Source organism: Mandrillus leucophaeus, unplaced genomic scaffold (assembly GCF_000951045.1).
Source record: "Mandrillus leucophaeus isolate KB7577 unplaced genomic scaffold, Mleu.le_1.0 Scaffold724, whole genome shotgun sequence".
NCBI lineage: Eukaryota > Metazoa > Chordata > Mammalia > Primates > Cercopithecidae > Mandrillus > Mandrillus leucophaeus.
In genome coordinates this window covers 280,341-296,347 of record NW_012107853.1, presented here as the reverse complement: position 1 = coordinate 296,347, position 16,007 = coordinate 280,341, and the positions used below count along the sequence as shown (strand labels likewise).

Genomic DNA, 16,007 nt, shown 5'->3' with positions numbered 1-16,007 from the left:
CAAATAATGTAACTGATAAGTAAAGGAGAGGTGAAAGAGAATTGGGAAAAAGAAATATCTGAAGAGAGAATAGCTATGAACATAAAGCCTTTAAGAAAAGTGTCAGTAAATAGCTCCTCAGTGACTTGCAAGCAAAACAAACACAAAGAAAAACATGTGCTTCCCCTTTCACCTTTCCCCACCTAGACCTCATCTTCCACTATATCATGACCTATGGTGATTGAACGAAATGACAATTTCTTACAGACAAGCTTCCACCTTTTTTGTTTCCTCTTCTCTCTCTCTCTCTCTCTCTCAAACTCTTACCTTCTTTTTCCTAAGGTACCATGGATACTTTCTATCTTGGTCAGGATATGGTGATTAATTTTATTTCTGTATATACAAATAATTGAACATATTAAGAAAGAACATTTAAGAACAGATTCAAAGAGAATATTTTTCCTATGTTACCCTTGTTGTGTAATAGTATAGGGAACTTCAAATTTTCAGTCTCAAACTATAGCTGTATCTTTCAGATTTGGCATCTAACAGTGACAGATGGCAATGTTAAAAATAAATAGAACATTCAAGTTGTTTATACCGTAGGCAAAGACAGTTTTAAAGTGTGAAACAAGCCCAAGGCTGACAGAATTCACATTATCCTTTTCAAAATGTATTAAGAATGCACATTTTAGCTGGGCACAGTGGCTCATGCCTACAATCCCAGCACTTTGGGAAGCTAAGGCAGGTGGATCACCCGAGGTCAGGAGTTCGAGACCACCTGGTCTAGATGATGAAACCTCACCTCTACTAAAAATACAAAAATTGGCAGGGCGTGGCGGCATGTGCCTGTAATTCCAGCTACTCAGGAGGCAGAGGCAGGAGAATTGCTTGAGCCTGGGAGGCGGAGGTTACAGTGAGCCAAGATCACGCCATCGCACTCTAGCCTGGGTGACAGAGCAAGACTCCGTCAAAAAAAGAAAGAAAAAAAAAAAAAAAAAAGCACATTTCCTTATGCTAACTCTGCAATGCTGCTCACAAAAGACAAAATATTAGCTTTTGAAGGTATACGAGGTTTTTCTTGGTCATTCTTAATTTAGAAGTAACAATGCTATGCAGGTCTACAAATACAAACCTGTTTTCCAGAGCTATCAGTAACTGATCAATAACTGATTTCCCAATACTAACTTTCTGGAGGTTATCCCTACTTGAAGTGTCACTTCTCCATTCAAAATACAAGAATGGGCCGGGTGTGGTGGCTCACGCCTGTAATCCCAGCACTTTGAGAGGCTGAGGTGGGTGGATCACCCGAGGCCGGGAGTTTCAGACCAGCCTCACCAACATGGAGAAAACCCATTTCTACTAAAAATACAAAAAAGTAGCCAGCATGGTGGCATATGCCTGTAATCCCAGCTACTGGGGAGGCTGAGGCTTGAACCCGGGAGGTGGAGGTTGCAGTGAGCTGAGATCGCGCCATTTCACTCCAGCCTGGGCAACAAGAGCAAAACTCCATCTCAAAAAAAGAAAAAAAGAGAAAGAGAAAGCACTTGATTGATACAGTTTATTTTAATGCCAATATTAGGCTAAGTTTTAAAAACTCAGTTTATAGTACATCTGAGTCAATACTATCAAAGATGAGACATAACAACTAATATAAGTTAAGCTTACACCACAGAAAGATGGATAAAAATAATGTGCAGGAAATTAAATGTTTGATGCTGAATTTAGTAACTTCAAAATAATGACCATAAAAACCCATGATAATCTCAATAGATGAATAAAAGCCTTCGGAAAAATTCCTACACCCTATTTATAAACACTTAGCACACGAGAAACAGAAGGGAACTTTCTCAACCCTGATAAAGGACATCTATGAAACCCCCACAGCTAATATCCTACTTAATGGTAAAAGACTAGATGCACTCCCCTAAGATCAGGAACAAGACACGGATGCTTGCACTTGAGATTTATATTTAATATTGTATTGGAGGTTCTCACAAGGACACTGGGCAAGAATAATAAAAAGACATCCAGATTGGAAGGGAAGAAGTAAAAAGTTCCTACTGCAGATGCCATAATCTTGTATACAGATAATCCCACGGAATCCACTACGAAACTGTTAGAACTAATAAACAGTTCAACAAGGCTTCAAAATATAACATCCACATACAAAAATTATATTCCTATGGACTTCCCATGAACAATAAGAAAATGAAATGTTAAAATTCCCAGTACCATAGCATTAAAAAGAATTGAACATATTTATAAAGAAACTCAACAAAAGATATATAAAACTTATACTCTGAAAACTACAAAATATTGAAACAAATTAAAGAATGTCTAAACTGACTGGGCCTAGTGGCTCATGCCTATAATCCCAGCACTTTTGGAGGCTCATGCGGGAGGATCACTTAAGGCCAGGAGTTCAGGACCAGCCTACGCAACATAGTGAGACATTGCTACAAAAAACTAAAAAATTAGCCTGGCACAGTGGCACATGCCTGTAGTCCTAGCTACTAAGGAGGCTGGGGTGGAAAGATGCATTGAGCCCAGGAGTTTGGGGAGCTGTGAACTATGATCACACCATGGCACTCCAGCCTGGGCAACAAAGCAAGACACTGTCTCTAAAGAAAAAAATTAAAAATACAAAAGAATATCTAAATAAATAGAAAAACATCCTATGTTCAGGGATTAGAAGACTTAATATTGTTAATAATATCCCAAGTTGATCTACAGGTTCAATATATTCTCTATCAGAATCCCATCCTACTCTGTAGAAACTGATAAGCTGATTCTAAACCCATATGGAATTGCAAGGGGCTCAGAAAAACCAAATCAACCCTTAAAAAGAAGAAAAAAGTAGGAAGACTTATATTCCCCACTGCAAAACTTACTACAAAACAACAGTAATCAAAACAGGGTAGTACTGGCATAAGAAGAGACATATAGAGGCTGGGCGTGGTGGTTCACGCCTGTAATCCCAGCACTTTGGGAGGCTGAGGTGGGCAGATCACGAGGTCAGGAGTTCAAGATCAGCCTGGCCAACATAATGAAACCCTGTCTCTACCAAAAATATAAAAATTATCTGGGTGTGGTGGCACACACTTGTAATCCCAGCTACTCGGGAGACTGAGGCAGGAGAATTGATTGAACACAGGAGGCAGAGGTTGCAGTGAGCTGAGATGGCACCACTGCACTCCAACCTGGGTGACAGAGTGAGACTCTGCCTCAAAAAAAAACAAACAAAAAAGGGCATATAGATCATTGGAAAAGAACTGGAAGTCCAGGAATAAACCTAGGGTCAATTGTGTCTAGGGTCAATTTATTTTTCCAAGGGTATCAAGATAATTCAACAGGAAAGAAATAATCTTTTTCAACAAACAGCGCTAGAACAATTGGATAACCTCATGAAGTTGGACCCCTGCCTCATCACTATACACAGAAATTAACTTTAAAAAATGGGTCATAAACTAATATGTAACATCTAAAACTATAAACCTCTCAGAAGAAAACATAGGAGTAAATCATGACTGTGGATTAGCCAAAGCCTTCTTAAATAAGGAATCAAAAGCATAAATGACAAAAGAAACATCAAAAGTATGCATCAATGGATACTATCAAAGAAAGTGAAAGATGAATCACAAAACAGGTGAAAATATTTGCACATCACTATTATCTGGTAAATAATTTGTATCTAGAATATATGAGCAACATTTACAACTCGGTAACAAAAACACAAATAACCCAATTAAAAACTGGGCAAAAGCGGGAGGTTGAGGTGGAAGGATCACTTGAAACCAGGAGTTTGAGACCAATCTGGGCAACAAAGCAAGACCTTGTCTCTACAAAAAATTTAGAAATAAGCTGGGCACAATGGTGTGCACCTGTAATGTCAGTCATTCGGGAGGCTGAGTCAGAAGGATCATTTGAGGTCGGGAGTTGAGGGCTGCAGTGAGCTACGATCACAACGTTGCACTGCAGTCTGTGGTGACAGAGAAAGACCCTGTCTCGAAAAAAAAAAAAGAAAGAAAAAGGTAGAAGAAAAAAAAAAAAGCAAGGATATGAATAGATACCCTCCAAAGAAGATGAACACATAGCCAATAAGGACATATAAAATGGCTAAACATTATTAGCCAAAAGCAAAATGCAAGTCAAATCCACAGTGAGATACTACTTCACAACTAAGAAGGCAATAATCAAAAAAATCCAAATAAAAACAAGTGTTGACAAGGATATGGAACAACTGGAAGCCTCATACACTGCTGGTGGAACTGTAAAATGGTACAGCTACACCAATGGTGCAGCTGACAGTTCTTCAAGGGTTAAACATAGTTACCATATGACCCAGCAATTCCACACCTGGACATATACCCAAGAGAAATCAAAACACATCCACATACAATATTGTACATGAATATTCAAAGTAGCCAAAAATGGAAACAACTCCAAATGAATTAACAAATAAAATGTGGTGTATGCATATAATGAAATGTTATCCAGCCATTAAAAAAGAAGGAATTAAAACAGAAGTACTGATACACGCCACTGCACAGGTGTATCTTGAAAACACTATGCTAAGTAAAAGAAGCCCATCACGAAAGACCACATTCTATATTATTCCATTTATACAAAATGTCCAAAATAGGGAAATCAATAAAGACAGAAAGTAGACAAGTGGTCGTTTAGGGCTGGGAGTAGTATGCAGGGAGCAGTGTCTATTAATGGATAAGGGATTTCTTTATGAAGTGATGAAGGTGCTCTAAAATTAACTGTGGTGATGGCTGTACAACTCTGTTACACAATTTAAAGGGTAAATTGCACGATATGTGAATTTTATCTCAACAAAGCTGAGTTTTCAAAAAGTTAAGTTTAAAATAATTCCATATTTTTAAAAAGAATGAAATCTACAGTTACTAACGAAGATTTACCGAACAAGTACCCACTTAGGAGTTTTTTAAAAAAGTTTACCCAAGACGGATAAAATTGCTTTGAAAAGAACTGAGAATCCTGACTCAAGCAGAACTGCAGAAAACACTGTTTTGAAGCATTTCCTCTACTGAGCAATAAAGTCAGTCTAAAATAAACAAATTCCAATGACAGAAATGGGAACAATGACTCCCTAGTCTCCTATGAAGAAATAGCTTTGAAAGGTATTATTACCCTTTACTTAAATACTATTAGCAAAGATTGTTTGATGTAAGCTTTGGGAGCACAAGTGAGAAAATACCAAAAGAGCAAAGAATAACTTTTTTTTTTTTCCTTAACTCTTACATACAGGTCCTAAAACTAGAAAATACTACTATAAGGAAAACAGTTCAAATAAATTCTGAGGCCCAGAAATTTTTTCTTCTCCTTTTACTGGGAGGTGGGAAAGGACAGAAGAAATGTAATATAGCTAGGAAAAATAAGTTGGATGACTCCCTCTTCTCTTCAAAATGTTTTAGACTTTGTTTGTATTTTTTTTTAATTGACATCATCAAAAAGTTCCAGACGAGGCATTCTGTTGAATCTTCCCAAAACTAAATCACCTCAATAAATACCAAAATTCCCATTTTCTTGATTTTTATCCCCTTCAATAATGCTTTATTTGTAATATAGTCTACATATTTATGTAGCACTGTAAGTATACTATATAAGTAATAAGAAATGCTGTTTAAAATAGTTTTGATGTTCATATGCCCTTTTAAAATATACTTACTTTTCATTTATCAATTTCCAGTTAATCCTACAATTTCCATGTTAGTTCTTTAAACCTATTTTTTATCATTTTATTCATTAATAAGTTACACTGCTATTATGCAACTATAAAAGTCAATAATGACAAAGCTTAATGGAGCACACAGCTCTTTAAAATTGCCTAAAAATTTGAATGCATGTAAACCTTTTCAAAATAATCAACAGAGAAATAAGAATACATTTAAAAATCAAAATCATATAAAATTAAGAATGTAGTATTATGTCAATAAATGCAAAAATAGCAAAACAAGCTAAATACTTGACTGACAGAAAATCTGTGTCTTCAAGCAGTTTATAAAATAACTACACTAGTGAAAAAAATGTACTCACCTGGTTTTGGCACTGAGTTGGTCACTGACTGGGGAACTTTTTGGTTAATTAACTCAACACAGTGTCCAGGAAAGAGTCCCACCTGATGAAAAGCAACAAAGAAAGGATTCTAAACCAGCAAACAGACCAATATGTGAACACTGCCAACTGAATTCCAGTAATGTATTCTACAGTACCTCCCAAATGATTCTATTATTCCAAGACTCTAAATAACAGATGATGCCTATTACACAAACAAATAATAAAACAATCTGTTGCTATGAGTACATAGAGTTATCTGTTTTATTTGTCCAAATATCTAAGTCTGCTTTTTTCCTTTTAGTTTTTAACTTCCCAATCTTTTCTTACATGAATTAAAATATTTAGTCTGATAATGAGCTATGCATGCAAGTAGGTAAAATGTCATAATAATGCGCTTTACTGAAATCTCAATCCAGTTATGTTGATATCTGTTGCCAACTTATGTTTATTGTCTTCTCTATGGGTTTTTTAAATCAACACTAAGCCACAACTCAAACTTTTTGTGAACTTTCTCTTCACTCTCCCCCAGGTTTCATTAAAAAAAAAAAAAAAAAAAAAAAAAGAAGACATGACTGAAATAAATGTGTAAAATAATATCTCATTTAAAATCTTGGTATTCAATGCTTTTAAAAACTAGTAGTGCATGGATAAGAGGGAAAGCAAGAAAGAAGAAAACAGCCAATCTCAGCAGTGTCAACAGACTCTGGCTTTGAGGAACACACCACAGTGACCTAGTAGCGGAACCGCAGGCATTGTTTTTGGAATTCTAACAAGCCGTATTAGGAAAATGCTGAGTTCCAGATCATCTAGAGATACTGTATAGCCAAAAGGATAAATACCAAGATAAACAGCCTGGAAACAAAAGCAAAAAGGAAATCTTTATCAATATTTATAGATGTTTCCTTAGATAAAAATATAAATGGGCTGCCATGCAGCAGATGTTAAAGCTGAAATATGAAAACTACATCACTTTGTATATCCCTCTGTTGACAGACTCTGGGGAAGAATGGAATAGTTTTCCAAGAGTATGATTCATCATCAAGTTCCGAGCTGTATAATTTCCATCTGTGTGAAATCATTTTCACATACTCATTTGCTACATTCTTATTTCAATTTCTAGATCCATATTCCATGGTAGTTCTTAAAATTATGAAGATATAAACCGGTTATCATGAGCTGAAAAGGGTTATTAACAGATTATCAGTTTCTTTGTTTGTTTTTGAGACAGGGTCTCATTCTGTCATCCAGGCTGAAGTAGTGACACAATCTAGGCTCACTGCAGCCTCAATCTCCCAGGCTCAAGCAATTCTTGCACCTCAGCCTCCTGAGTAGCTGGGACTCTGGGCATGCACCAGCTCACCTGGCTAATTTTGTTTATTTTTTGTAGAGATGAGGTATCATTATCAGATTATCAGTTTTGTTCACAAGATGTGATTTTGGGATTCCTACGCACTGCCTTCCAAAATGATGCTTTAGGTATTTGTTTTATTGGTGAAATTCTTTAATATATTCTACTCAACTCCCTATTTTATTAAATGAGTAGAAATTCCTCCAAGACTGATTAGAACCAGGTAGGAGTCAACTTAAAAAAATCTTCATTGCTTTTCTTACACAAGTCAGTTATGAGAAGGGATATGGGGCATGGTTACCAATGTAGCCTCATGTAAGTGTTCCACCCTTCATAAAAGGGTTTGGAAAATGATTACAAAAGCCCCAGGTTCTAAATTAAACAAATGTATACAAAAATGCATTTGTAAATAATCTCTGTTTTTACAAGTCTTTGCAACAAACTGTCACTTTGGTCTCCAGCAGAGAGAGCTGGAGAAGTGGAGCTTCCAGATGGAGTCTCTGGTTTGAGTCCCAGCAATGGAGACCTTGATGCTATGAGCTCTGGAGACTCTCATGAGGAGGGGCTGGGGGGATGAAGCAGTGACTGGGAAACTCTCATGCCGAGGAGATGGGAGGTGCCCTGGAAATAGCTGCTCCATGAACTTAAGCCATGATGGATTTAATGTTAAAAGTCATTCCACAAAGTGGTGTGCTTCAGTGCATGCAAAGGCTAGAGAACTGCAAAAAGGTGGTTCCCAAGGCTGGGAAGATGTAACTATTTCAAGAGTGACTCTGAAAGAGACCCTGATGCCTGGAGGTACCCTTCTGAAATTCAAACAATGTAGAAATATCTGCCTTGCTTCAGAATGTATGGAGTATAAAGTTCGTGTTTCTAAAAGACCTCACCTGCAGCTGGCTTTCGCGTCTGAAATGACAGTGCTCTCCAAGCCGCAGGGCTGGAAATTAAACGTTCAATTCTACCTTGGTCCCAATTTAATGTCTGGTGCTCTCTGGATTGAGTTGAATATGTTCAGGCTTTGCAATTTCACTTGTGGTAAAGGCTCTAACATTTTCTATTTCTATGAAACTCTTTTCTTTTTTTTGCGATGGAGTTTTGTTCTCGTTGCGCAGGCTGGAGTGCAACGGCACAACCTCGGCTCACTGTAACCTCTGCCTCCCAGGTTCAAGCGATTCTCCTGCCTCAGCCTCCCAAATAGCTGGGATTATAGGTATGCACCACCATGCCTGGCTAATTTTTTGTATTTTTAGTAGAGACAGGGTTTCTCTATGTTGGTCAGGCTGGTCGCGAACTCCCAACCTCAGGTGATCCAGTCACCTCAGTCTCCCAAAGTGCTGGGATTACAGGCAAGAGCCAGCACATCTGGCCTCTATGCAAATTTCTTGAAGGAGAATCGCCTGCATATTTCTTCTCTGCCTTCACAGAAGGCAGAGCTTCTTTCAAACTTAACTAAGGCATCAGCTGGTCTTTGGCTATGTTTCTTACCATGATTACTAACAGTAAGTTTGTGGCTTGGGTTCGTAAACTGTACTGTTTGCTACAATGATCTTCCCATACAGTAATTTTTAGTTTGTGAAAAAAAATTAACCCTCAGCTGAAATTAACACGTAAGTTTTTTTTTTTTTTTTAAACGCGTCTCAGATTTTAAAACTTGTAATAAAGTGGACACTCATTGGTTTTTCTATGCCCTTTTCAACTCTTGTAATTGAGTTTTCATCACGTTTTATATTAAAGTGGCTAACACATGACTACAAAAAAAAGTATCTGGGTTCAATCTTAAGTCTGCCACTTACTAGATTAGGTCTGTAACTTAGCCTCCTTGTGTTTTAGTCTCTTTGTATAAACATGGTAATAACAATGCCTATCTCCATAAGGGTTGTGATGAGAATTAAGTGGATTAGTATAAATAAAATGCATAGAGTAAAATGCATTGGTTTGTTAACTGATGGTCTAGTAACAACATGATCTATTAACCACGGCAGCCTGTTTCATATATTATTCTTCCTGCCGCTGTGGCAATTTCTAAAGCTTTAACCCATTTATGGTGGAGGTTGCAAAATTTTTTTGTGAAAAATCAGACCTTGGCAATGACCTTGAGCAGTAGGATAGAAATAACTCCCACAGGCTTAGCGTTCCAATAATGAAACACTAGGCATAAATGGGTTCATGTATAAGTAAAATGCTATTATTATTCCAGTATTTGGCTACCAGAACCGCTAGAAGGCTCTAGCTCCTCCATCAAATGGATATTACACATAATGCCACCTTTTGTGTATATCTGCTTCAGTTTCCTGACTCTCAAATATCATTCTTTCTATAACATTCTAATTCATTTCAATATACAAACATCTGCAACTTGCCTATGAGAAAAGTCCAGATTCTAAACCTGACTCACCCATTCACTAGGTTCTGTGATGTAGAGCGAACTGCTTAATATCTCTTAGATTCCTCATTTGTAACGTTAGGGATAACACTACCTACACCTCAAGAGTTCATGTGAAAGTAACTAGCCTAGTTTCTAAGTTCAAATATCTTTTGGCAAAAAAAAAAAAAAAAAAGTTTTCCATCACTTCCTCACAAAGACTGAACAAAGAAAGCTTAATGTACTTCTCAGGAAACTATATCACATACATTAGTTACATTTTCACCTTTTAAATTCATCACAATGAATTAGGTTTAGGTATACAGGGAAATGCTACTGCATACTATACAGAGGTAGATCTACAGTAGGCTCACCTAATACCTAACTCCAATCCCTGCCCTCTTGTTTTACTTTATCATAAGTGTAATATCACTACTAGCTAAACTATACAGTTTCTCAGACTCCCTATATTCAGGTGAAGCCACGACACATGTAAACACAGCTCTGCTACCCTCCTGTCTCCTCCGCTGTGCCGTGAGCATGTGAGCACAGGTGTCATGACTAGATCTGTAGTGGTCTTCACTTGACCATTAGACCATTAGTGAAAGGCTGAGAGAATCATTAAGCTGCTGACTCAGCACTAGACATCCACCATCTTTTCCGCTCAGTTTTTTGTTTCTTGAAGCCAAAATCACTCCTAACCATCAAGGAGGCTTTAAAAGAGTCAGTTTTATGAATTTGTGAAAGGCAAACAGATTCTATTTTACCATCACAAAATTTTCATCTTAAAAAATGGTGTTCTGTTGAAAATACTACACATGAGAATGGAACTAACCTTAAAAGTATAGTTAATGAACATTTACACTTTTCTGATGAATACTTCACCTAAGATTTCACCAAATAGTAACCACTTTGATAAAATGTCAAACGGTAAAAAGTGACTGGAACTCTGGAAATATGATCCATTAACTATGTCATCTTGTTTTGTATATTATTCTTTCTGCAGCTGTGGCAATTTCTAAAGCTTTAATGTACATGGCTGGAAAGGGAGAGCAGAATTGGGTATGTTGGCAGGGGTCAAAATGAGACTCAACTCTAGGAACAGAATGGAAGATGGAGAAAAAGCCAGCATTGAGGGCCCATGATGGTAAAGAAGTAGGTAATAAAAACATAGTAATAGAAGGAAAAGAACAATGTAGAGACAAGGCTGGAAGAGGTTAGGAATGGTCTTGAAAAGAAGAGACCTTCCTGTTGACAGTTTTCACTCAAGTCTTTGAGATAAAGTGAAAAGCCACCAGACATGCTAATATATCCCATGGTGTGCTGATAAATGTTTAACAACTAGTTCTCCATGGAGGAAAGGCCTTGATTTCCAGTGTTTTCCAGTGTTCACAGTATAAATACTCCCATCATGGCTGGTTTCAAGCTACCAACTTGATACAACTGAACACAAAATTGGAAAGAGAAGCAAAAGAGCACTCAGTTATACAGTATTGATAGCATACAGAGAGAGTAGCTGGAAAGGTCTTCAAGAGCATAAACGGTAAAATAATTACAAAAATATTTGATTATTACCTTTGTTTTTAATAAAATTCATTTCATTGTAAATGTACATATCTTAATTTTTAATAATGGCTGTTTTTAACAACTGTCCTACAAAATTTCACAGTTGGCTCCAGCTGACCACTGATGTATATCCATATACTTCGTCCTGCGCCTGTCCACCTCTAACAGCTCCTGGTAAATCAGTTTCTGGTGGCTTAGCAAGCATATGGCTCACCCTCTGACTCTAGGAGAACCAGGAGAGATGTAAAGGGAACGAACTGTAATCTGGTTTTTCTGATCTCCTTCTACCTTGGGGGATACTCAAACTAAAAAGAAAACCTGGTTTGGCTTCAAAAGTGAGTGTGTGTCCTGAAAAATACTTTGGTGTAACTTAAAGGGAATATGAGAAAAGAAACTACTGCAATAAAATAAGCCTGGAGCTTTGGAAACAGTAGAATTAACAACAGAACCTAATCCTAACTATAGTCTCTTTGAAGCAATCAACAAAAACCTAAAAAGGAATTCAACATAACAATCATGTGCTTATTGCTGACTTTAAAAAAAAAAAAAAAAAAACAACTCTCTGCTATTGGTTTATTTATTTAATTTATGGCTAGTGAAACTTTAGCACTGTTGGCATAGCCAAACTTTTTAAAATTAAACTTAGTAGAAGCACTGCTCACTCCTAAAAATATACCACAGATTTTTCAATTGGAATTATTTGGCTTCAGAGTGTTAAAACTCCAGTTTTTCATTTTCTGACTACAACTTCCTATCCTCTCAGGTCTCTAGTGTTGATATTCTATAACAACGAAAGTTCAAACAGAGACATCCCATCCCTTTCATATTTCCCCCCTAAGGTACTTTCCCCCCAATTCCAGGTTTTTTGTTTTGTTTGTTTGCTATCCAATATGGATCCTGTGATTAAGCATTTGTTTTAAATCAGTACCCTTAATTTCCTTGCAATACTAACTTCCTGCCAAACCAATTCAGCAAATCACCACAACTACATCAATACAGTACCATATTTGCATGTCTGTGTACTGCTGCAGAAAAAAAAAATCACATCACTAAGGAGATTTGAACCAATACAAATTCACAGTCTATTGTCTAGAAATGCTAATTATTTTCTCCCCACTCCCGAAACATGCTTAAAGAACCTAATCTTCTTTACAGTCTCTGCCCAGTCTGACTCCCATGGCCTGCTAACACCATCCCAGCACAGTTGATCAAACAGACGTACGGTAAGTCAATGAGTCAATTAGTTTGTCTGCTATAATTTTGGAACTAGTTCCCAATCTTTAATTATCTCCATTGAATTGTCAGAATTAGGAAATATTTTTCCAAACAAAGAAGAGAAGAGACAAAGAAATAACAATTGCTACACACCAAAGGAAGCAAAAACCGGAAATAAGTTCCTTAGGTCCTTTCTTTTTAGTTCTGGTTCCATTTACTTATTGCCTAGTAATTCTTGCGTTGGGCTCTTTGAGATATTCCTACCAATCCCCCCACCTTCCACTCTCCTTGTATGTCCCCAAAAGCACAACATTGCTTCTGGTTTCTTTGCCTTGTTTATACTGTCTCCTTCAATGTCAACTCCCTAATTTCCATGTAAATAAAAAATTACTCTTGCAGTCGGATATGCAGGTTTGAGAGTCAAAAACACAGCTAAAGATCAGGGTATAAATCTGAGAGCTGGGCATAAATATGGTTTTTAAAGTTGAGAAAGTAAGATAGCAAAGGACAAAAAGCGTAGAATAAGAAGGCAGTCCAACTCCAAACGTCAGAGGTCCAGTAGAGCAGGGTGTCCTGGTAAAGGAGACTGTGTCAAGTCAGTTAAGGGAAAAGTGTCGGGAAAAAGAAAATCGGATACTAATGACAGTTTAAGTAAGGAGTAGTAAAGTATTTTTTTTTTTCATTAAGCCAAACAGAGACCACTAGTGATAAAAGAGAAGAATGAAAGGGTGAAGGGTTTAAGAATATATTTGTGATAGGTGAATGTAATCATGGCTCTAGAATCTGCAATGGAAAAGGAGGATAGTGAAGGCAGGAAGTAATTGATGGGCGAAAACTGGGAGGAACAGTGGAATGATAATATTAAGCATAATATTGAGTATTGAACATAATTGTTTATTGTACAGCAAGTAGCTGGGGCGATTAAATTTCTTTTCCCAGTTGCCATAATACAATATCAAATAAGACAAACTAGATTACAGCTGCTTTACAGTTTTAATTAATTTGTAATACCTTTCAGCCCTGGAAGGAGTAAGAAAGGATAGAGTAGGCATTGTAAGTGGAAAGACACATAGATAAAAAGACACAAGAGCAGAAAAGAGCAACTTGTGTACTAAGGGGGGAAATAACAGTTACATGTGGCGGAACATCCAGTTTCTAAAATAGAGCCGTGCAAAGTAAAACTGGTAAATAAGAATAAACTCGGAGATCCTGGATGATCTTGTATATCGTGACAAGGAGTTTTAAGTTCCTTCTGTAGGAAATAAAAGTGACAAATTCTGAGCAGAAAAAGCGCAGGAATAGGCATGTTCTAAAAGGAAAAGTATTAGCACTGTATGCCTTTCCAGGTGTAAGGAAGGGAGGAAGAAAGAAGCAGTACAGCACTTTAGGAATTTGCAAAAATAGGCTAGGAAAGAGAATAAAACCTGCAGGGCATGACAACAGCATGAGGAAGCAAGGAGAGTACACGAATGTAAGCAACACAGAGGTAGAAGAGACAGACACGATCAACTGGATTGGATGCAAGAACACCATGAAGTCAAGAACGCTCCTGCAGTTTTCCTTTCCACCTTAACTGAGGTGTAGTTAACCCAAAGTACACTGCACATATTTAAAATGCACATTTTGATAAAACACCCATGAAACTATTACCACAATCAAGATTATAATATATTCATCAACTCCAAAAGTTTCCTTGTATCTCTTTGTAATCCTTCCTTCCCCCTACCCTCCCAGCCCTGCTCCTCAGGCAACTACTCATCTACTTTTTATCACTATATATTAATTTCCATTTTCTATAATTTTACATAAGTGAAGTCTTATATAATAAACTCTTTTTTCTGTCTGCCTTCTTTCATGCAGCATATTTTTGAGGATCACCCATGTTGCTGTATTGATCAACTGTCTATTCCTTTCACTGCTAAGTAATATTCTACTGTATGGACACCACCACTTGTCAATCTGCTGCTGACAGATATTAGCGTTGTTTCCAGTTTTAAACTATTACATATAAAGATGCTATGAACATTCACGTATGAGTTTCTATATGGGCACAGGCTTTTTTCTCTCTCAACAGTTAGATCATGTAGTAAGTGTACAGTAATTCCTCCCTTAACATCATGAACAGGTTCTTGGAAACTGTGAACTGACTTACTCTGTGCTGTGGGAACTTAATTCTCATTTATATCAATTAACCTATGATAAAATTGGTTTCATTAGACAGTATGTCATTTTGCTTAACGCTGCAGTTTCCAAGAACCAACTGACAACATTAAGTGATGACTTACTGAGTGTTTAACTTGAGAAACTGCTAAACTGTTTTCAAATTAGTTGTGGCATCTTACATTCCCACCAGCACTGTATGAGAATCCCAATTTCTCCACATCCTTGCAATTTTAATAAGTATGAAGCAATACCTCATTGTTGTTTTAACTTATATTTCTCTAATGACTATTGATGCTGGATATCTATTTATGTATTAATTTGCATTCATATATCCTTTTGGTGACATCTGCTCCAATCTTTGCCTATTTTTTAAATTGAATTGTTTTCTTCTCTAATTTTGAGAGTTTTTGTTTTTTAAAAAATAGCACCTCAATACATTGCCCAGGCTGACCTCAAATTCATGGGTTCAAGCAATCCTCCTGCCTCAGCCTCCCAAGCAGCTGGGACTACAGGCACATGCTACTGAGCTTGCCCAGTAAGAGTTCTTTGTATGTCCTGATACAAGTCCTTTATCAGATATAATCACTGCAAATATTTTCTCCCAGTCTGTGATACGTCTTTTTGTACTAGTAAATATGTCTTTCAAAGAGCAGACGTTTTTTTAAAAAATGAATTTTTTTATTATACTTTAAGTTCTGGGATATATGTGCAGAACGTGCATGTGTATTACATAGGTATACATGTGCCATGGTGGTTTGCTGCACACATCAACTAGTCATCTATATTAGGTATTTCTCCTGATGCTATCTGTTCCCCAGTCCCCCACCCCTCAACAGGCCCATATGTGATGTTCCCCTCCCTGTGTCCATGTGTTCTCATTGTTCAACTCCTACTTATGAGTGAGAACACAAGGTGTTTGGTTTTCTGTTCCTGTGTTAGTTTGCTGAGAAGGATGGTTTCCAGTGTCATCCATGTCCCTGCAAAAGACATGAACTCATCCTTTTTTATGGCTGTATAGTATTCCATGGTGTATATGTGCCACATTTTCTTTATTCAGTCTATCATTGATGGACATTTGGGTTGGTTCCAAGTCTTTGTTATTGTGAACAGTGCTGCAATAAACATACGTGTGCATGTGTCTTTAGAGTAGCATCATTTATAATCCTTTGGGTATATACCCAGTAATAGGATTGCTGGGTCAAATGGTATTTCTGGTTCTAGATCCTTGAGGAATTGCCACACTGTCTTCCACAATGGTTGAACTAATTTACACTCCACCAACAGTGT

The 16,007-nt window shown here is 37.1% G+C and overlaps 1 protein-coding gene across 1 annotated transcript in view; it reads right to left on the bottom strand.

Annotated features, from left to right (window-relative positions):
* The window catches only part of ARHGAP32 (Rho GTPase activating protein 32), a 222,842-nt gene that overhangs the window by 74,410 nt on the left and 132,425 nt on the right, over positions 1 to 16,007 (bottom strand). The window contains exon 10 of the mRNA XM_011965417.1: positions 6,046 to 6,127. Within this exon, the coding sequence (XP_011820807.1) occupies positions 6,046 to 6,127 (82 nt within the window). The remainder of the gene's footprint in view (positions 1 to 6,045; positions 6,128 to 16,007) is intronic.